The 23,167-nt window shown below is 48.6% G+C and overlaps 1 protein-coding gene across 3 annotated transcripts in view; it reads right to left on the bottom strand.

Moving 5' to 3' along the window:
• The window catches only part of CRYL1 (crystallin lambda 1), a 92,677-nt gene that overhangs the window by 7,234 nt on the left and 62,276 nt on the right, over window positions 1-23,167 (bottom strand). For all 3 annotated transcript variants that reach the window (XM_061170709.1, XM_061170708.1, XM_061170707.1), the window contains exons 4-5: window positions 17,286-17,447; window positions 13,088-13,282 (exon numbers count right to left, since the gene is read on the bottom strand). In XM_061170709.1, the coding sequence (XP_061026692.1) occupies window positions 13,088-13,282; window positions 17,286-17,447 (357 nt within the window). The remainder of the gene's footprint in view (window positions 1-13,087; window positions 13,283-17,285; window positions 17,448-23,167) is intronic.

The raw sequence follows: 23,167 nt of genomic DNA, 5'->3' as shown, positions 1-23,167 counted from the left end.
ATAACCATTCCTTCCTCCACATTCCTGAAACATGGAGTCTGCATTTTGCCTGTTTTTCATCTTCTTGGAGATGGATTCACAGTGCGTTCTTTTCTGACTTGCGTCTTTCACTCCACCTCACGCTTTTAAGATTCACCAGAGTCTTGTGTTGCTGTAGGCGTCCAGGCTTCCTCATCCATCCTACTGTTGGTGAACATCTGGGCTGTCCTAATTTCCACCGTAAACGACTGCAGAGCCGCGGCCTGGCGCGTCCTCCACTGGGAGCCGATGTGCCTGCACCCGTGTCGCTGTACCCAGCTGGCGCCGACCCGGGGCTTCCTATTAGTTCTAGACCATCCTTGGGTTCATCTGACCGCTAATGAGAGCAAAGCAACTCAGTTCACTCAGATACTCACCAGTCGCCCGCCCTCCCCTCCTGGTGGCAGAGCTGGGGGGAGGGGGCGGGCGGGGCATCGGCACCAGGAGGAAACACTGAACACAAGGCCCGTGGTGCCACCCAGAACCACCAAGAAACGACTGCTGGTCCGCAGGGTCCCGCCGCCTCTCTCCCTCACTCCCTCCGCGCCATGTCTTGGGCAGGAAGGGTGGCTCCCGGTCCTCTCCCCAGGCCACCCAAAGCCAGCTGCCAAGGCATTCCCGCACCCAAGGCTCGGGAGTGCCGTGAAAGGCAGCCACGCGGGGGTTGCGGACCCTCCCTCAGCCCTGGCCCCCAGGTCAACATTCCAACAGCCTAGAGTTTCCATTCCAGCACCAAACTGGGAAGGATGTGGACCTGGAAGCCAGCCTGGGCCTGTGACGGTGTTTGCCTTGACTCTCTTCTCCCACAACTGTGCTGAGTACTTTCAGAGCTGACTTCCAAAGATTTCAAAATACCCACAGTGAGCCACCCAGAGTAAGTTTTGATTTGTAAGCATCGTGAGCGCTAACAGTGACCCGACTGATCAAAGCGTTAGAGGGCTTCTCCATCACCTGACGCCCTCACACTGGAGAGGACCCGCACTTCCTTCACTCCTGCTTCATCCACGGAGGGTGGTCAGTTTTTTACCAGTTGCTATTCATTAGCTGAACAAATTAGAAAAGAGAAAAAGTTTTAATATTTCCTCTTCCTAACTGCTTCTTTCTGCCCCATTTGAATTTTCTGAGGCAGATTTCTCTAAGCTTGAGTTTTTACCCAGAAGCTAAATCCAAAGAAAAGAAACGGCCATGAGAAATTCAGCCAAGATGCTCACTGATTAGGGTTCCATGTCGCTGAGGCAAATGCCCAGGTTCATCCCTGCTGCACTCAGCACAGAACTAAAGCTTCATGTTCGGGATGTTCTGAAGGTCAAGTTGTGCTATGAGCTCCACTCCACCCAGAGCCTTAGTGCCACCTGTGGCCTAGATGTTAACATTATCAATAATAACTAAATAAATCCTTGCGATGGCATAAAAGGCAGGCCAAGCGCTTGAGTTGAATGGATCTGGTGATGACTCCCTGGATAGAGACAGGAGCCCCGCAGCAGTTTGAGCACTGAAACCCCCTCATTCCAGTGTGCCTGGGGGGTCAGTATAGCTATCAGTACTTCCTCTATCTCGTGGTAAAATTCTCAAGTCACACGTACAAGGAACAGCCCCAAGCGGTTAAAAGTTTCCTAAATCTCAGACAGAGCAATGAATACTATGATCACTGCTAGTTCCAAAGGTGGTTTGCATCATGTCCTGAAAAACCCCTGGGTGAGGAGAGCCCAGCCAGAGTGGGCAGGAGCCCCTTCACTGAACACCTCCTGCCTCAACTCACCTCCTTTAGCTAAAGTCTAAGACTCTCCACAATCCAACACACACCCACGGCCTGGGCATACACTTTGCACCTGGCGTGCTCACAGGAGGTTTCCCAGACTGCCGCCCACAAGCAAGGTGCAAACTTCAAGTGCAATGAAAGGTCTGGGATATATCAGTCAGGGTCCCACCAGAGAGACAGAACCACTCAGTTATAGATACGCCAAGAGATCTATGCCAAAGAATCGGCGTGTGGACACCGGCACATCTGAGATCCGGGGCGGGAGCCGCTGGTAGAAACCTCAGCTCTGCCCTTAAGGCTGTTCAACTGATTGGATGAAGTTTGCCCAGATTACTGAGAATAATCTCCTTACTCAAGTCAACTGACTGTAGCTGCTAGTCACATCTATAAAACACCTGCAGAGAAACACGGGCAACCTGTGTGTGACTGAATGACTGGCCCTCTGGCCCAGCCCAGCCCAGCCCAGCCCAGCCGAACCTCGCTGGGGACAGAGTGGAAGTTCAAAGCACGGTCCTCACCCTCGGGCATCCTGGGCCTGGCACTCTGTGAGCAGGGAGAGGAGGATGGGAAGACACCACTAAAATAACGACTGTGGTGCTCGGCCTGTCCTTCGGGGGGACGCGGAAGAAGGGGGAGGCGGCGGGGGCCTTGCGTAGCTCAGGAATGCAAAATCTGCTGAAGGAGGAGCCCTGGGACTGTTTCCTCTACTGATGACCGGCTGCACAGAAACATTCTTCCTTCTAATCACCCCCTTCTCATATTAAATTTTCTTGTTCAATGCACATATTTTTGGCATGGCCTCATATTCACTTGCTTTTCTCACGTTTCGCATGCCATCTTTCCTTGTCTGGTTCTTTTTTACTATTTCCCAGCTTTTGATCTTCTACTTTGTTTTGCTCTACTTTTCACCACACTTGGTCCTGAATTTTCAAGTTTCTCTTGTGCAAACACTTCTCCACCTTGGCCAGCACCATCAGCACGTGGAACAGACCTGCCTCCCAGGAATCTGGACGAGGTTTTATACAGGTTCCCCCAACCAGAGCTGTCCAGGCTTCAATCCAACGTCTTAACTGAGACAAAAAAAACTTTAGTGTGTCAGATGACGAAATGCAACATCCAAGGGTGTGAAGGAAGCCTGCGCTGGTCCAGCGTCATCCCCCATCAGAGGCCCAGGAGAAGGGGTTACAGAGAAAGAGGCCACCTCAGGCTTTGCCCCCGATCCCCAGAGACGTTCAGTGTCAAGCCAGACGCCAGTGACCCCGGTGCAGAGATAGTCAAGCCCGAGTCGGGGCACTGGACTCTTCTTTAGAAAGTCCAACCCTGCAGCCCTTATGAACAAACGGTACAGAGTAATAACGTAGTCACTGATCGTGGAGTTTAAACTAAGGACCATCCGATGACGAGGAGTCGGGTTTTTCTCACAAGAAACCAGCTAGAACCATGAGTTAGTTCCTTCCACTCACGTACGCTTGCACGTCTTTGTTTTCTACACTCTTCACTAAGCACTGCGTCTCCCACACGCAATATGAAAACTGGCTCCGGTGCAAGAGTGACAAAGCCCTGATCCGCCCGTCCCCACCCACACTTCCTTCCAGGGAAAAGGCGAGGCAAGGACAGGGCTTTCATAGGTGAAAAAAGGATGACTGCTAAGCGCTGCCCCGCTGTCACCCAGAGGCTGTCGGGTCTGTGAGCCGCTCAGCACCATGTGTTTTCCTGGAAGCGGGGCGGGGCCATTCCTGCGGGATGACACAGGCAAACCGTGCGACCCTGGAGAAGAGCTGACTGAACACGTTTAGCTGATGCAACAGGACACTGACTCATACGCATCAAACCCCCGCATCCAGCGACTCAGAGGGGACGCGGGGCAAGGAGACCAGAGCTCGGGGTGGACGGTCCCGGCCAGGCCGCTGGGAAGTGAGGGGCAGACGGGGCCGCATCCTCGGCAGGCGTCCGGCCTGACGGGGCGATCCCAATGCCCGAATTGTTCTGGGAGAAGAAGGCGCCAGAGGAGGTGACCGTATGTGCAAAGAGGCATCGTACGGCAGAAAACCTGAAATGACCTTAAAACAACCCACAGCAGGCGAAAGATTAGATTTTTTCAAAAGGGTCAGTGAAATGAAATCTCATGAAGCCATTAGAAATGAATAAAAACTCGAGGAAAGTATTCTTAACAGAGACTAGACAAGAACGCAGAAAAATAAAAGCAATTTGACTCAGGGTAGGGAACATAAGCGGTATTTTCCCTTTGAGTATTTTTAAGAATAAAGCTTTTAGCGGAAAGAGACCAAAAAATGAAAAGGAAAGAGGGGAAAGAGTTGGTCGTAATCCGAGGGATAGTCCAGAGCTGTCTGGGCCGCGGCAGTGACACCCTCATGTGATTTTTCTTACTTTGCTGCGCTTGTAACAAAGCTTTCAGGGAGAAAAACACCAGTATTATGAGTCCAAAACAAAGAAAAGGTCTGGACCTTAAATACAGCCACAGCACAAGGCATCCGTTTGTGCAAACGTAAGCGCACCAGGGTTCGGTGAGGTGGCGGAGACGTTAACTGGGGTCGTCCGGGAACGGAGCTCTTGACAGAGAGGTCAGCACCAAGCAGCGGAAGCCCTCAGCCTCCACGCCGAGGCACACACGGCCCGTCGCCGCCTGCCCCTCACGACCACCCACGGAGCTTCGCACCTCCAGGGCCTGCACCTCGGGGAAGCAGGATGGCCGGGCCTCAGGCTCCCTGCCCCAGCGGTCACCTGCAGCCTCGCTTCTCTGCCTGTTCTCCTGGGGACGCCTTCCCTCCGTCTCTGTCCTCCACCAGGGCCCCCCCTCCCCGGCCCTGCCTGTTAACTTTCCAGCTCACACCAGAGGAGCTGAAACCCATCACTGCCCGATTACCTGTGGGTGAGGATTAGCAGTCAGGTGTTAGAGTGACAGCATTTCATTTTCTTTTCCTTTTTAAAGATTTTTTTTTTTTTTTTGGATGCAGAACATCCTTAAAGTCTTCAGCGAACTTGCTACAATACTGCCTGTGCCCCATGCCCTGATTTCCCGGCCCCAAGGCATGCAGGACCCCAGCTCCCCACTGGAAGGCGCAGTCTCAACCACTGCACCGCCACGGAAGTCCCTGATTTTCTTTTAGAGTGGTTAGAATACTAGCACAGGTGCTATTACCTTAAACACTGCTGAAGTAACCCCAGGCATGCCAAGCAGGTGTTTTTAATTGAGCATGTGGTTGGTGTTTTCATTATGTTTATCTGTTGATGGGGCTGGAGTTGCCTCTAAAACAATAAGTCAGCAGGATCTCTCCTTTCAGTAGGGTTTTGCTGCTCGCCAGTGTGGCTACTCAGAAAATAACCTTCCATAAAAGGGTAAATACTACTACAAAAATGGTCTACTTCTTACAGGCCATCGCTGCTGGGAGAGTTCTAATTAACTGATGATTCCCAGCCAGCAGATCAAGTCTCTTGGCTGTACTGCCCTGAGAGAGACCGTCCGAGCCTGTGGGCTGCAGCCGGGCCGGGCCCTCCCCACGCAGGAGGGAACCTCGGGAGAGCTGGACGGACCAGCTCCACGCACACAAGGCACCAGCAGGAGCTTCAAACACGCCTCTGCAGCGAGGCGCCCCCCGCCTTCCGGCCGCGCCTGCACTCCCACGGGTGTCACGCGCGGCCTAGCACACGTCGGCCAGGAGTGGCCTCTCGTTAATCTGATCGCCTCCCAGTGGTCAGTGAACGACATGAAACACTTGCTGAGCCACAGGTGTGGGTTCTGATATAGTTCTGGGGCTTCTTAAAATGCTGAGACCCTGGTGTCCTTCCAGAGCTGCCCTGTAATGAGAAACGCCTCCCTCTCCATCTGCCTCCGAACGGAAGGCCGCTGATAGGAGGCTCTTCCAACTTACAGCCGAGAAAGCAGGTCTCGATTCATTTGGAGGATGGTCCTCGTGAAGGGGGTGACACACCTGCTCCAAAGGGCTGTAGTCCCAGCTGATGCGTCCCCCGAGAAGCAGGCTAAGCTAAGGAGGGCGACAGTGCAGCTGGGCCCACAGCAGGCTCGGTGAACTTCAGGGGAGAAAGAGCTCGAGCAGCTGGGACCTCGGGAACTCTTCAGTGCCCTCTGGGGATGGACTTCCTGCCACAGACAGGCTGACCCAGGCTTCGGAAGGCAAGACAGAGGCCAGGTGGGCACAGGGACGTGGGCCAGGGCTGAAAGGTGAGCTCCAGGGGCCGGGGGAAGACAGTTCCCTCAGCCTTGTCGAGGTTATGTTTTCAGGAGGTACAATAAATAATGCAGAGATGGCAGGAAAACATCTTAGAAAATGTTTCGATGGGTGAATTTTGACCTAGGGCGCCTGGCGACGGGCAGTCGTAAGACTCGTGGACCCTGGAGCGGATGAACACAAAGCAGGGCACCCAGCGGTGCAGGAAGCCGAGCCCTGCGTGGAGCAGGGAGAGCTGCCCGGGCCCCGGCTGAAAGCGGCAAACAGAGGAAGCATCCTTCCTGGAAAGACCGAGGCTCAGAGCTGGGGGAGGAAAAGGCAACCATGAGAAAATGCAGTCAGACACTTTACTTCTTTGAGAAAAAAACGTAGGGACTTCCCTGGCGGTCCAATGGTTAGGACTCGGCGCTTTCACTGCCGAGGGCCTGCGTTCAATCCCTGGTCAGGGAACTAAGATCCAGCAAGGCGTGCAGCAAGGCCTCCCCCCCCAAAAAAAAAAAATGTTTATGGTTTTTTTTAGAAATAAATTTATTTTTTATTTCTTTATTCTTTCTTTCTTTGGCCGAGCCGTGTGGTTTGCAGGATCTCAGCCCCCCGACCAGGGAGTGAACCCAGGCCCTCGGCAGTGAAAGCTCAGAGTATGAACCACCGGACTGCCAGGGAATTCGCAACCCCTAAACTTTTAAGTTTAAATTTTAAAAGATGTAAAATGTAGAAAATCCTACAGCTGAGGGTGTGGTGCAGAGGGCGGGAGCCGGGCTCTTTCTTGGCGCCCTTCACGCCTTCTACATGACTCTTCTTGCCAAGTACACCGATGGGTGTCGCCAAGGTCTCTTCCGTAACATGTTGCTCAAGCCTCAGCTTTTTCCTACTGGCCCCGCTCCAGGGGAGCCAAGCCTTAAGCGGTCCTGCTGTTTCCAACACCTTCTCTCTAAATAAAAACTTCTAAAAGAGCCCCACCTTCCACCTGCCCGGAAGCACGGCTTTGAACATGCTTTCTCCTGTCGGGCCACTCAGGCCACGAGTCTCTGCAGCCTTCCTTGACCCCAAAGCCTGCAAAGCAAGTGAGTCAGCCTGAGCCTTCCTGCTCTTTCTTCTTTTCATCCTCGCCACCTGTTTGCGCTGTTTTTCTTCCAGAGGAATTGGCAGGTCCTGTACTTACTCAGGGTGACCTTCATGGAAAAAAGCCCCCCCAGACTCAGGGAAGGACGGCTACGAGGCGGCTCGCTGTCTGACCTGGCTTCCTTCTCAGAAGGCTCCATGTGTGAGCAGCAAACGTCTGGGGTTGAACTTGAACTTGGAGAACTGGGCCCATGCCCACACTGGCTTCTAAAAGAAGAGCAAAATCCAACAACCGCCTACCCCCGCGCGATCGCAGCCCAAGTGAGAGAAACCTAAGAGGTCACTCGGGCAGTGAGTCTACAGCGTCAGGTCATCTTCCCCCCCAAACTCCGCTCAGCACCATCAGTCCCCCTGGTGTCGGGCCCTCCGTAAAGGAGCTGGCAGTTCGCTCCAGTTCAGGTGTAGCTTCACGGCAAGGCTGGGAACTCGCAGCCCAGCCTACAGCACCAGCCCGGGAGCACCGGACGCGCGGTGGCCGGCAGGGCTGCCTCTCAGGCCCAAGGAGCCTGCTTGATTCGGCCATCACCCTCGGAGGGACACTCTGTTCACACAGGCCTGTGACTAAATGAGGAAAACCAGACTACAGTTTGCACCCCTGCTCCGGAAACCAAAGGCCACATGAGGATCGCTGATGCCAAGCCTGTGGCCGGCGTGACGGGGAAGTGGCCGGCATGACGGGGAGATACCATCTGGGGGACTGCGGGGGATGGGAGCTTTGATTTGGAGGAGCAGTGAAAACCTAGCACTCGTTTGTTCTGCTGTGTTTGTGTTTTAATCAGAAGTGAATTAAGTCTTTTTTTCTAAAAATAGAACTACCATACGACCCAGCAATCCCACTACTGGGCATATACCCTGAGAAAACCATAATTCAGAAAGAGTCATGTACCAAAATATTCATTGCAGCTCTGTTTACAATAGCCAGGACATGGAAGCAACCTAGGTGTCCATCATCAGATGAATGGATAAAGAAGATGTGGCACATATATACAATGGAATATTACTCAGCCATAAAAAGAAATGAAATGGAGGTATTTGTAATGAGGTGGATGGAGTTAGAGTCTGTCATACAGAGTGAAGTAAGTCAGAAAGAGAAAAGGAAATACAGTATGCTAACACATATATATGGAATCTAAGGAAAAAAAAAAGGTCACGAAGAACCTAGTGGCAAGACGGGAATAAAGACACAGACCTACTAGAGAATGGACTTGAGGATATGGGGAGGGGGAGGGGTGAGATGTGACAGGGTGAGAGAGTGTCATGGACATATATACACTACCAAATGTAAAATAGATAGCTAGTGGGAAGCAGCCGCATAGCACAGGGAGATCAGCTCGGTGCTTTGTGACCACCTAGAGGGGTGGGATAGGGAGGGTGGGAGGGAGGGAGATGCAAGAGGGAAGAGATATGGGAACATATGTATATGTATAACTGATTCACTTTGTTATAAAGCAGAAACTAACACACCATTGTAAAGCAATTATACTTCAATAAAGATGTTTAAAAAAAAAAATCAATTTTCACATCTTTTTTGGAATAACCAGAGGTATTCAGTGTCATAAATCTAGGACTAGGAATCGGGACCACGTAAAAGTCTTTCCACTAAGCAAAGGTGGTTAGAGCTGCATGTTTATCTATTATGAGCCCTGAGTCAGGGATAAAGAGGGTCAGAAACAAGAGACACGCAAAGACAGAAAACACGGAAGGAGAGAAAAGGCAACTGAAAAAGATGGCAGAATATACTGTATCTCATTGAAGTTAAGACTCCATTGATTGAAAGTTAAATTAGCATTTAATGCTCCATTATGGAAGAAAAATGCTGCCAATAAAACTAAGATGTTAAAATGTAAAAAAAATAAATAAATTTTATCTTAGAACAGATGGAATTCCATACGTCAAGGCTGAGGCCGAGGTCTCAGGGCGTGAGCCAGGACTCCTCCCCCTTTACGATGCACGTGAATCCCCTGGGAGGGGAGGGGGTTGATAAAATGCAGAGTCCAATTGTGCAGGGCTGGGGTGGGGCCTGAGATGCTGAATTTCCAACAAGCGCCCAGGTGAAGCCCACGCTGCCATCCTCAGCCCTAGGACCTCACTTGTGCAGCTGGCATGTGAGCATTTCAGCTCAGAGCTAACTCACTGGTGACAGCTGTTACATCCCTGGACTCTGGGATTCAGAAAACATGGATGTCACCATCATCACTGTAATCCATAACACCTACTCAACCATTAGTATACGCCAGCCACGTTCTAAGCCCTCTACATACATAACCCATCCAACCCTCATCAGATCTTGATAAGAAACAGTCCATTGTCATCTTCACTTACAAATGCAGACACTGCGGCACACAGGTGGCACAGGTCTGAATCCCTACCAGACCGGGGAACATGGATCGAACCACTTAATTTGTAAAGGCAAAAATAACAATATGTCTCTCATGGTTTTAGGACTGGATGATCTGAAAAAATCTGAAAATCATGAGAAATGTAAAGGAAAGTACTTTGTAAACTCTGAAATACTATATACAAACTGAAGTCACTGATGAGTACATGATTCTCAGTGGTTTGCTGTGCTAAGACTCCTAATTCCTGTGTTTTACAGTCAGCCCTCTGTATCCACGGGTTCGACATCCTCGAATTCAACCGATCGTGGATCAAAAATATTCAGGAAAAAAAATCCAGAAAGCTCCAAAAGGCAAAATTTGAATTTGCTAGGAAAGGCAACTGTTCACACAGTTTTTACCTCCTATTTACGACTATTTAAATAGCACTGACATTGTATGAACAACTGTTTACACATGACTGAGGTTGTATTAGGTATTGGAAGTAATCTAGACATGACTTCAAATATGCTGGAGAGACCACTGTGCTCTCGTAAATTACATCCAACAGAAACCCTTGAGTGGCTTTACCACAAAATGTCTCATCTGTTAACTTTACCACACGATCCTTGAGATGCACCTTATTAGCCGAAACCAGTCCTCATAACAGTTGTGTTCGTGCCCCGGATAAAGCTGGACCACGGAAGCCTGGACTCTCTCAAAGGGTCCTGCACAGACCACAGCCCCTGAGCAAGACACCAGAGGCCCAAGGAGCAGAAATCACCTGGATGTCACATTTCGCAGAAGGATGAACAAAACCCGAGGTAAGCAATTTAAAGCTCATTACCACCCACACATTCCGATGGGCTGAGAACCCAAAGGCGGCTCCGTGATTCACTCCCACTCGCCTCCACGGACCCTCCCTCAACGGGGCAAGAATTTACGGGCACTACAAGCTCAGCTGTTGTCTGGGCGAGAGTCTGTCATCACAACACTACTTCCCTTATCGTGCTCATCAGCTTAAGATCTGAAAATCACTTTTCTGGCCAGCAGGATCCTGTCACCCAGTGACCTAATCTCGGATGACAAGACTATAGCCATCGGCATTTCCCAGCCAACAAGGGCTGCTCCGTCCCAATTCTGCAGCCAAACGGTCCGGGGAAAAAAGGACCGCGTGGCTGTGAACGCCCATGTGCCCTTGGTGCCTGGGCAACCATCCTGCTCCCACAATGGATGCCCTGCGGAGCTCACGGGCTGGGACGGCACAGTGTGCCCTACGCAGCCTCTTCCCGACCTTGGCTCGGCTCCCCTGGTTCCCCACGAAGGACAGGCCTGTGCAGGAGCCACACACACACACACACACACACACACACACACACACACACACACACACAGCTCCCACCTTGTCTTTCCTAGAATTTCTCTCTCCTGCTTGCCTGCAAGGATGAAGGGATACCCTCCCTCCAGAGTCAGTGAGACTGAAAACAGGAAAACCACAGTGGAGGGGGGAGGGGGAGGGAATCAATGAAACAAAAAGCCTTCTCTTCAAGAAAGCACCAAAACTGATAAATCTCTAGCATGACAAAGATAAAGACAGCAGACATGAATCACCCACAACAGGAATGAACCCAGGGATGTCACTACAGGCCCTGCAGCCTCTAAAAGGAAGAGAGGGCACCACCGACAACTTCACGCTCATAAATTCAGCGACAGAAGAAACGGGCCGATTTCTCAAAAACCATAAACCGCCAAAACTCATCCAAGACGAAACAGACAGCCTGAATGGTTCTACAACCACTAAGGCTGTTGAATTTGTAATTAAAGACCAAAAAAGAATTCTCCAGGCCCAGGTGGTTTCATTGGAGAATTCGACCAAACATTTAAGGAAGAATTAACAGAACTTTTACAATCTCTTCCAGAAAACAGAAGAGGAAGGAAAACTTCCCAACTCTTAAGTTTTCCTCGAGTTGGTGTTCCTCGTTTAGATGACAGAAAGCAAAATTCAACTGCAGGGCTTTTCTTCATCTCTTCCAGGCACTAAGATATCTTACAAATAAAAGTAAAAGTTGCCCTAAAATCTCCGCAACGTTTCACTGTAATAGTGAATTTTTCTTGAGGTATATTAAGTTCCCGTACTCTAGACAAGTGGAAATATTTTTATTTTTATTTATTTTCTTTATTTTTTTGGCCGCGTCGGGTCTCAGCTGCATCATGTGGGATCTTCTGTTGCTGTTGTGGCGTGTGGGCTTCTCTCTAGTTGTGGCGTGCGGGCTCCAGAGCGCAGTGGGCTCTGTAGTTTGTGGCACGTGGGCTCTCTCGTTGAGGCGCGCGAGCTCAGTAGCTGTGGCGCCCGGGCTTCGTTGCCCCGCGGCCTGTGGGATCTTAGCTCCCTGACCAGGGATCGAACCCACGTCCCCTGCATTGGAAGGCGGATTCTTTACCACTGCACTGCCAGGGAAGTCCCGGTGGAAATATTTTAAACAGATCTCCAAGGGGCTGTTTTTACTTCAGTGCTTCTACCACTGATTGACATTCCAAAGCATTTTACAGTCACCAAGAAATTAAAGCTGCAAACTTCACAGTGGGAATCCCAACACTGTATCTTGAAGATGTAGGAGCGTTAACTGGCTTCAAACAGTGAGGACACAGAATTGCAGCTAGTGTGAGCAGTCAGGTCAGATGACGAACCCAACAGGGATGTGACCAAATGCCAGAGCCAGGGTTCTGTGGGACGGTCACGTGCATCCTGCACTGGGAAGCTGAAATCCAGTGCCCCCAGGCCAGCTTCTCTGTTCTGTCTCAGGCTGGGACCGCCAGGCATCCGCAGGAGTCAAGACTAGTGGCTGTGAATCCATTCCAGGCGAAGATGGCTGAGCCCGAGCCCCCTTCTCGCCGCACATACCTGGACAGACCCTCGCTCACTCTGCCGAGTTTCAGCAGGACAGGTGTGGGCAGAGCACGCTACTGACCCATGCAGAAGCTGGGGAAGCATCAGAAAGTGAGGGATGGAGCCCAGACCGGCAGAGCCTGAACCACTCCCAGGTGTGGAGCTGCCCTGACGTCTCCCTGCCAGGGACCAGGCCCCTCACACACAAATGCAGGTGGGAGTGCGTGTGGCCAGGCAATTTTTAAAGTCACGTCTAAAATCTTTTAATTCAAGGATGATGTTAAATATATATGTATATAAATTTACATGTATGTAAATATATATGTATATAAATTTATATATATATAAATAATCTGTCTATATGTGAGACGAGCATACTACTAACAAGTTTAAAAATCATCCACTGTTTCTTCCTCAAGCTCTTGAAATAAACTGGGTTCCTTTAGAGGATACACGTTTACTCAAAATATAATTTATTTTTCCTCCTGAAAAATTATAATACTGGGAGTGCGGGGAGCAGAATCTGAGACTGTGGGAACATGCAGCACGTCACAGAGGTAATTACATGGTAACAACAGGAAAGGACAAGAAGAGGAGCCCATCACCACATCCGAATACCAAGTGACCTACCGTACAGCGGAATCTCTGAAACACAGAGAGGAACAGCTTGCCCTCGGTCTCCGGAACAGAGCAAGTGTCTGAGTCCCCCACCCGCACGGCGTGCCCAGAGGCTCCCGCCCCCCTGCTCGGCTGCCCGGACACCGGGCGGCGCACACACCTCCACGAGCCTCCAGGCCTCGCTGATGACGGCATACTGGAGACGATTCAGAGCAAAGCCGTCAACCTCCTTCGTGAGTTTGACCGGGGACTGTCCGATCTTCCGCATCAGGGCGTAGGTTCTGTCCACCGTCGCAGGGGCCGTCTCCGGGTGTGGGACCAGCTCCACCAACGGGACGTAATAGGGCGGATTTACCTTAGGAGAGAGACAGAGCAGAGAGAGTCAGGAAGATGGCGCTGGCGTTTGGGCGTCATTCCGGCAGAGCTGGCTCACCGTCCCGAAGGGTCAGCAGCAGGGCAGATGGGGCCCTCGAGATTCAGCATCCCGTGACAAGAAACTCGAGAAATAAAGTAATGCACAGAGGGGGGAGAAAACGAAAGAACTTGAGCACAGAACTGCATGAATCATAACCAGCACTGAGGTTCCCATCGGAGGGTGCAAACTGCCATCCTGTACATTTACCGTTACCTCCAAACCCCTGACCTCCCTCGGGATTTCTCTGCTCCCAGCTCTCTTGACCTCGTAAGCTTCTACCTACCCTGCCCCCAGCCATCCTCCTTCCACAATAGTCATTGCCAGTCTACGGTGTCAGTGTTAAAAATTATTGGAGGGCTTCCCTGGTGGCGCAGTGGTTGAGAATCTGCCTGCCAATGCAGGGGACACGGGTTCGAGCCCTGGTCTGGGAAGATCCCACATGCCGCGGAGCAACTAGGCCCATGAGCCACAACTGCTGAGCCTGCGCGTCTGGAGCCTGTGCTCCGCAACAAGAGAGGCCGCGATAGTGAGAGGCCCGCGCACCGCGATGAAGAGTGGCCCCCGCTCGCCGCAACTAGAGAAAGCCCTCGCACAGAAACAAAGACCCAACACAGCCAAAAATAAATAAATAAATAAATAAATTAAAAAAAAATTATTGGATTGGCAGCATCTTCCCTAAAGTTGGTATTTCCTTAACTTCTCCATGTCGAGCCTCAAACATCTGCTTCCACAATCATATCTTACCTAGAAGTCACACAATATCAGAAGCTCTCTTCAGCCTCAACATCGTGATGGATGCTAAGACAGGAAGAGAGTCTGTCCACAGTGGAAATGCTTGCCTGCCCAGCTCTGGTTTTCTTGGTTTCCTTTGAGAAACCACTCTTGAAGATTCTCAAAGAAAATTCTCCTACATCTAAAGAAAAGGCTGTTTGAGGGACTTCCCTGGTGGTCCAGTGGTTAAGACTCCGCGCTCTCACTGAACGGGGCACGGGTTCGATCCCTGGTCGGGGAACTAAGATCCAACATGCCGCAGGGCACGGCCAAAACACAAAAACAAAAAAAAGAAAAGGCTGTTTGATAAAAGGCTGCTGATTAGCCTCACCACTAAGCAAATGCACACTAAACTGTTCCCCAAGTGATGCTTTACTTTAAATTGTTTTTCCTCCATGTTTGGGTGAAAATTGGTAGAATCTCACATCTACCAAATGACTACAAGAAGCATTCACTTTAAAATGACGTGTTCTACAGAAGAGAGAAGAGATTATTTCTCCTCGGACCGGCTGGAGAGGCAGCTGGTCCACACGCTTCAGGGGTTTATTCTGCTCCCAGCCTGTCTTGGTCGCCCCGTCGCAGCCTTCTTAGAAAGCAAGCGAGGACAGCACCTATTTCAGATAAATTACAAATCAATGCCTTGCTGAATCACTTGTCTCCTGCCTATCATCACTGAATTCTTATAAAAATGTTTAACCTCCGGCCTTTTTAAGATCAGAATTATAAGAACTGGAAGCATGTCTCTCCTAGATGAACTTTTCTTTACTATAAAGCAGGGACGTCGGGACCTCCCTGGTGGCGCAGTGGTTAAGAATCCGTCTGCCAGTGCAGGGGACACGGGTTCGAGCCCTGGTCCGGGAAGATCCCACATGCCGCGGAGCAACTAAGCCCGCGAGCCACAACTACTGAGCCTGCACGCCACAACTGCAACCCAACACGGTCATAAATAAATAAATAAATAAATAAATAAAATTCCAAGGACTGTCAACTTGAGTGATTTGTTTTGCCTTAGTTAATGTTGGTTTTGGTTTTAAATTATTTATAAAAATAATGAGAGATTAACTTGTAAAATAAGGCCTTACTTTGATTCTGCTATTTGTGCTTGATTAAGTAAAAGTGAGTGATACTAGAAAGGTGTGCGGGAGAAGGATTTCGCTATTCCACAGTCACTGACTGGGCTCCTAGTGGGAGATGCCCTGCTACGTGCAACAGAGAGGAAAGTGAATGGGGTGTGGTCTCGCCCATTGGTGGTTGGAAATGAAGAGATGGGGTAAGGGGCTTCCCTGGTGGTGCAGTGGTTAAGAATCCGCCTGCCAAGGCAGGGGACACAGGTTCGAGCCCTGGTCTGGGAAGATCCCACATGCCACGGAGCAACTAAGCCCGTGCGCCACAACTACTGAGCTCGCACGCCTAGAGCCCACGAGCCACAACGACTGAGCCCACGTGCCACAACTACTGAAGCCCGTGCTCCTAAAGCCCATGTTCCGCAACAAGAGAAGCCACCGCAATAAGAAGCCCGCACACCACAACGAAGAGTAGCCCCCGCTCACCGCAACTAGAGAAAGCCCACGTGCAGCAACAAAGACCCAACGCAGCCAAAAATAAATAAATAAAATAAATTAAAAAAAAAAAAGAGAGATGGGGTAAAACTCCTGTCAGAGGACTTAGGGGGTGTTTTCTGAACAATCTGATTCAGCTGTTTTTTAAACTGACTTAGAAGTAAAAACACTGGTTAGAAATGGAAGCTCTTGACTAAGAGGCTTGTACCTTTTATTGAAGCAACCAAGTAACAATCACGGTGTCTAAGAGGCTTTTTATGGACACACATATGTCACGGAAGCAAAGACATGGCATGCTTCATGGGACTTGGTATTTGGATGCTTCAATTAAGGTCTCTCTGGTGCTGTTTTCACCTGTATGGAGTGGTAACTAAATGCTTGGTTTTCTTCTCTGTGCTCTGGGTCTTAGTCTCCTTATTTTATAACCATTCTTTTACACTTTCCATTAAACTTCAGTGTGAGGACATCCAGAACCATTCAGTCGCGTAAACGGTGGTCCAGGCTGTCCCTCTGCGCAGCACGGAAGACCCAGCAGGCATCTATGACTCCCCTTTGTCTTCATCTCCCCCTCTAACCTCCTCTTGCTCAGAAAGAGGAATTTCCCTGCTCCCCACTCGAGGACCCCTCACCTCCCCAGGCCCTGGCCACTCGTGCTGGGAATTCTGCCCCAAGTTCCGTGCAGGAGCTGCCCCGTTCCTAAGCCAGTTCTCATTCTTCAGAGTAACTCTCACGATTCTCCATGACCCAAGTATTACCAAGCCTTCCACCTTTCTCCTGCTCTTGCAGTCAAGCTGGTCTCCTGGCGATTCTACGAGGCCCATGCTTGTTCTTGGCCGGGGGTGGGCTTGAGCTAAGTTAGCGTCTCTGTCCTAGCAGGCTGTCCCAGTTCTCCAAGGTCACACTGACCTCCACTCGGTACTCAAACATCCACCGAATGACCCCTGAATCCCCACTCTGATTCCCCTTTCCTGACATTAACACATTAATCGCAAAAAGATTGAGTGCCCACGTGCCAACTTGGAGCTCATGGTCCAACACGCCTTGCAGCGCACGGCTGGTGAGTACGTTGGCACAGTCAGTGACAACGTCTGGTGGAAGGGACCACAAAAAAGAGGGTTTAAGTCAGAGCTGCTGCACCGGAATCTCGGGGGGGACCCGGACCCTGCACATCAGCACAGGTGACCCCACTCTGAGCTAAGTTCAGGAAACCACACGGTACAGGTGACCCACCTGCAGAATCCCATGTGGTCCAGACTTTTCGTTAACGTAGCACCTTTCCTTGGCACTGGGATGATTTGATTAGCAGTCTCTCCCCTCAGCTAGACGGTGAGTTACTTAAGGGCGAAAGTCTGTAAGTATTGTTCATTCTCTCCCACAGTGCATGAGGTACAAGATACAGTTCAAGGGATTTTTGGATAAAATTCTTTGCAAGACACTGATATTGTACAACTCTCTAAATAGACTAAAAACCACTGAAACGTACAAGTTGAATTGTGTGATATGTGAATTATATCTCAGTAAAGCAGTTACAAAGTACTAGCAGATTCGTCCAAACACGTTGCTCCCGGAAAGCCAGGTGAGACTCGCTGCATCTCCAGGCTCGACATACTCACAGGATGTGCCACAAGGCACTGCTTCACGTGTACCAAGCCAGAGAACAGCCTGGAGGGCAGGAGGCAGGAGCTGGAGCTGCTCAGGACAACTTGGTCACCAACGATTCCATCCAGCTGGGCAAAAAGCTGCTTCTTCAGCTCTAGGTTTTCTGGAACACATTCCTGAAAAGGACATCTTCCAGTTACTACTCAGGATCACCGCACTCAGACCCCAAGCAAAGCGTTTCATGTTTGAGTCATTCCAAAAAGAACCAATTAAAAAACGACCAGCAAAATATAAGAACAGGGGAAAAAAATGCTGCCGAAAAGTATGACAAATCTTGGTAACTCTGGACACCAGGTGATGCAGATATGGGAACTGTATTTTCTAGTTGTGTGTCGGACAGCAAATTCTCATAATAAAAAAGTCCTTCAACTGCGTTGGGGGTGGGTTCTACACACAGAATACACGACAGCACTGCAGGCAAAGCGCTGGGATATCAACAGCAGTCATCACCACTTGTTTGTCCTGAGCACCAGATCAACTTTATCTTCAAGGAAAAATCTTACCTTCATGAAATGAACAAACATGTTACATCCATAACTCCCAAAAGGCTTCTTGAGAGTCCGCTTCTAATTGGAAATCTTTTGACAAAGACCTTTGTTTCTAAAAATCTAAAATTACTTTAATAGAGCGGTAACGGAGGAGGCTAGAGGAGCAAATTTGGATTAAATACCGCAGATAACAACTGCTCGGAAATTCTGACGACGTACAGAAGGGGGTGGGGGTGAGAAGACGTTCTCAGACACCCAAGCGCAGGCCCACGGGTGACGCAGGTCCCTGGGAACGCGATGCTCACGGCGGTGCCGCCCTGCTGTGGAGGGAGGCGGAACAGAAGAGGATATTCGCTGGACATTCCAGAGCAAGCTTCCCGCCTGCCACCCCCTGGGGAAATCCCACCAGGGTCACGCCTACCCAGGAGGGTCCCTGACCTCCCAATCCCTGGTGAATCCGGGGGGGGGGGGGGAATGGTTCTCAGTGGGGTCGGATAACAGAATCAACTGGTGCTTGCTAAAGATGCAAATTCTCAGGCCCCCATCCCAGACCTACTGAGTCAGACCCCCTGCGCGTGGAATCGAGGCATCTGCATTTTTATCCAACCTTCTGATGACTTTTGTTCACTAAAGTTTGAGACCCACTATTCTGAGGTGTGATCCAAAGCGGGGACCGACAGCGCTCCCAGTGGTTTGCTACCAAATCCATCCTCAAGGGTCTCTCACTCTGAGGTCAGGCTTCCCAGCCGCTTCCCCTCCACATACTGGCCGAGCGTGCCCAGGTTAGTCTATCAGCACTGTGGTGGTAGAAACGGCACAGACACCAGCAGATAACCAGAAGTGTGCAAAAGTCAAAGTGCAATGCAGAAGTACTACCAGTAATTTTATCAGAATCACCCCTCAAAAATAAAATATTTTCAAGTTTAATAATATCTAATAGTTAATATCTAATATAGTGAAATTAGCTGTGTAAATATTATGACATGAATTCCATTTCTAAACCATCGACAAGATTTTAAACGTTTTCCTCTAAGGGTAAGAAGTCAATACTGTGTTTGCTGGTACTTTTTAAAAATATAATCAAACCATGTGGAATTTTATTCAGAACAAAAGGTCACATAAGCACCACATCTCAAAGACAGGGGGGAAAAAAAGGGAGTCATTTAAGAACTGTGAAGCCCATTGTGTTAAATCCCCTTATCAGAGGGGAAAAGCTACAGTAGCTGGCTGGTTGTATTGAGTAATTCCTGGATCAGTTAAGTCTGCAAGTTGGGTTAAGTTTAAATGGAGCCTTGTAGTAAAGCCAGAGACTAAATGTGATGCAGATACAGTGTAAACTAATAAAAGAGTCCTGTGAATGGCCTTATTGTGAGCCTGTCCTGCAGATTCTCCCTTGAAATTCTATGCCTTTCTTCAGATCATTTGATTATCAAAGAGGCAAGAACACTTGAACCAGAGGAAACCCAAACCTGCTACAATTATGTAAGGGCTTTAAGGGCGCATCTGCTTGAAGTTTGATTGCTGTTGTTGTTAATAGTGACCCAGTTGTGTCCCATGTACTGGGCCAGGGTTACGCCTCTGTCCCTGTCAAGCCTTGAGCTCATCTCCTTGCTGTTACTCATGGCTTGCCTGAGGAAGGGGGCCTGCAAACTGCTACTCAGGACCGTCATCACTTGGGTGGATCACAAAGCTGAGAGCGGCCGCAGTCGCTCGGTTCCCACAGACGGCTGGGAGGGAAGCAGGGAAGGACAGCAAACAGCGAGAGACACACAACCTCGCTCTCTCCTGCCCTCAGCAGGGCGGCCAGGTGAGAATCCCCGGGCGGGCTCATGGTGTCTTTCCGGGGCCTGCCTAGGGAAAGCCACCAGATGGGAAGTGTCAGAGTGAAACTTCTCTCACTGCTGAAGGTAATTAGCTGGACTTGGCTTAATTAAACTCTGACACCATTTTCAAAGCAACGGCTATTATTTGTTTGTGTTTCGTTTGTTTTGAGGTGGGAGAGAGATGCAGCCCATAATAAGTGATATTCTCATGTACAACCACAAGCTCAGGTTCTGACAAACAAAACTCTGGGGACAAGGAAAGCACTAAGGAACTTTCCAAGCGTCACAACTATTAATGGTGCCTCAAAGGGAGCTTACTCGTGACTTAAAGGATACTTAAAAGGGGGGTTCAGATACTTAAAAGGTGGGGTTACGTTTAAACACCCCTTTTCCCTTCCATTCTTGAAAGGAAGAAACTGAATGATGGTATTATAGGTCTAACTTTTCGTTCCCTCCCATTTACTTGAAATTTTAAAGTAAATAATTTATATACTTTAGTGTTTTATTATCAGTAAAAGTCACCAATGACAGCACTCGACCCAGTAGGGCTGTTTTGGAAAAGGGGCACGGCCACGAGTCAGTGGATTGGATGATCCCCAGGCAAAGGAGGTGCTGGACGAGAGCTCACTGCTGAAGTTTTTACCCACTTGCTGTGCAACCGTGTGCATTTTCCAAAACAAATACTTTCATGGAGAAAATGAAATTTAGTTGATTTTTTAAAGTCAATTCAGGCATTTTAGATAAGCATCCTGTTGCTAGAAAATCTACATTTGCTAATGCAAAATATCTGGAAGCAGTCTTCAATGTTCTTTCCAGAAAGAAAGAAAAACTAAATTAGAAGACTTTGGTACTTAAGGTATTTTACATGCAAAGAAGTTCTATTAGCCAATTTTAGCAGGAAAGACATGGGAAGAAAGGAAATTTGAGCTAAAATCCTATTGTAATCATGGCAGAGGGAATTCATTCTCAACTTGAAGATGGACATGATCTACATATAAGTTCTGTCTCTTAGCACTAATTAAATCTCTTGCTTCAACCTGTTTAATCATCACCAATTTCTTTTCAGTATTTCCTGCAAGAGCACAATCTCTAAAATCCATCACATCAATAGACTGCTGTGACTAGTCTTCTCAAGAGGTGCATGTCACGATTACCAAAAAAAAAAAAAAAAAAGACAAACCTTCTTGCTCTAGCAGAAATAGCATGTGTTAAAGAAAAAGAAAGGAAAAGTACAAGTTGTCAATATCACAGGCAATAAACAACAGCACTGTGCCCTAACCAGAGGCTCATATTTTTCCTTAAAAATCAAAATAAAGTTTTTTTTAAAGCCTATTATAAATCCTAAACAGAGTTCTACAATAATCGAGAACAAATTATACCCAATCAAGAGAGACCTTTCCAAAGCAAAAACCAGTGTGGACTGTGCTGAGGAAACTGCCTTGCTGGGGATTAGGCGTGAGGATGACCAGGATGGCTGTGGTCTGCTTTCAACAGGAGCCCTTTCTCAGGTAACCACAGGGGACGGGGACCAGGCAGAGGGGCACAGGCATCAACTGCTGTCCTAATGGGATGTCTATTTCCATCCTCATTCCAATGATTTTTCTGGTACCTTTTATGAAATCATTTATTTACAATTAAGTTAAAATGCTTGACATGAAAATATTATGATTTAAAATATTCCCCAGAAGCCTGCAATTAGCATATAGTTTTACAGCATTCCTAAATAAAGTGAGTATACGCTCGTGGGGTCATACACGAATCCCTGGGGCGTTACGATTGCCCGTCAGAAAGCCTCCAAGCCATGTGCTTCTTGCCAGATGCTGTAATAGAGCCATGACCTCTCACCTCTGGTCCTGAAAGGTGAGTCTTCCCCATCTCAAACCATGAAGTGTCCGGGAAAGTAAGGTGGGGTTACTGCTTCCATCACCTGCAGTACCAGGCCACCCAAAACTGAGGCACTGGGCTTGCCTCCATCCCGCAGTCCTGATATTTTACCTCCCAGTCAGAAAAGACAATAGGTGAGTTTACAAAGATAGTTAATATAAATGTATATATGCATATGTTTATTGGTTTGTGTGTTTGTTTACTGAAAACTGACCTGTGGCCTGCAATAGAATTTAGCTAAAAATAGGCCCTCTTCAGATTTCTCCAATGGCAGCACAACAACTGTTAAAAAAGGAAAATGTATATAACCCTGAAAACAAAAAGGTGCAGAGGCAAATTCACGCTAAATTTTTTAAAACTTAAAAAAGAGAGTATGTATGCTAATAAAAGTTTCTCCCCTAAACTGATGGAGACGCCTGCTTCCGGTCATGTGATGCACTAGGAGACCTAAACGTCCTGCCTCCACAAACCAAACCGGATTACTCCATATAAAAGAAGTCATCCTTTTAAATGAATAGCTGACCTCTCAGGAATGTAAGGAAAACCAGAGCAGCCAGCACTAGAGTGATCTGTGACTCTCAGGGGAGGGAGAACGTTCAAATGACCTCAGGAAGAGCCGAACCAGAGGCCATAGGATTCAGGGAGCTGCAGTCAAGGCCCCCGTGATATAGCCGAGACCCTCAAAAGGCTATATTTTCAGTGAACTGGTCAACTAGTTTAAACCAAAACCAGCCCATCTGCTGAGGGAGAAGACAGGGAGCTTGTCTTGATCCGGGCGCCAGCTGGGAAGGTCACAGGGTGGAGGGAGAGGAAAACAAATATGTGAATTCATATTCATGAGCCTGAATTTCACCCAGGTTTGGGGTTCAAAATTATACTACACATGATGTGGTCTGGACACTCACAAGCTGAGAAAGTTACATAAAAATCGCTCCCCAGCTAGTGATAATGCTACCAGGAGACACACACTCAAGAAAACCCTGGAGGCATACCTGCTGAAGAGGCCTCACCTTTCCTCGGATTCACAAATAAATAGTACACTGAAGAAAACAAACCACCGAAAACTATAAACACGTGAGACCACCTGGACAGAACAAAGACCAGAACCTCGCATAACTGAAAAATAGGAGAGCCTAGTAAAATAAGTATGTTTAAGTTAATTAAAAGTATAAGAAAGGAATGAAACCCTGAAAGACCAGGATGATTTGGAAAAGCACTAACTATAATATCTAGAAATTGGAATTAAAAATAAAGTTACTAAGTTAAGCAACAGGATAAACACAGCTGAAGAGAAAATTAATGAACAAGACAGAGGCAAGGAAAGGACCCAGAATGCCATATAGAAAGGCAAAAGTTGACAGGTCATCAAGGAGAATCAGACAAACCTACCATATCCTGTGACATTTTAACACCCCTCTCTCAATTATTATGAAAAAGCATTCAAAAATTCAGGAAGCACATGGGAGAAATAAACACAAGTAACAAGCTTGATCTACTGGACATGGACAGCCTTGCATCCAACTGCAGAAAATACACATCCTTTCCAAACACACACAGAACATTTATCAACAGTGCCAATGTACTAAATTACAATGCAGGCTTCAGTAATCCAAAGGACTCATATTACATGAGCCATTTTCT

Source organism: Eubalaena glacialis, chromosome 16 (assembly GCF_028564815.1).
Source record: "Eubalaena glacialis isolate mEubGla1 chromosome 16, mEubGla1.1.hap2.+ XY, whole genome shotgun sequence".
Lineage (NCBI taxonomy): Eukaryota > Metazoa > Chordata > Mammalia > Artiodactyla > Balaenidae > Eubalaena > Eubalaena glacialis.
The sequence above is the reverse complement of the archived record's forward strand: the minus strand, read 5'-3'. Positions and strand labels throughout refer to the sequence as shown.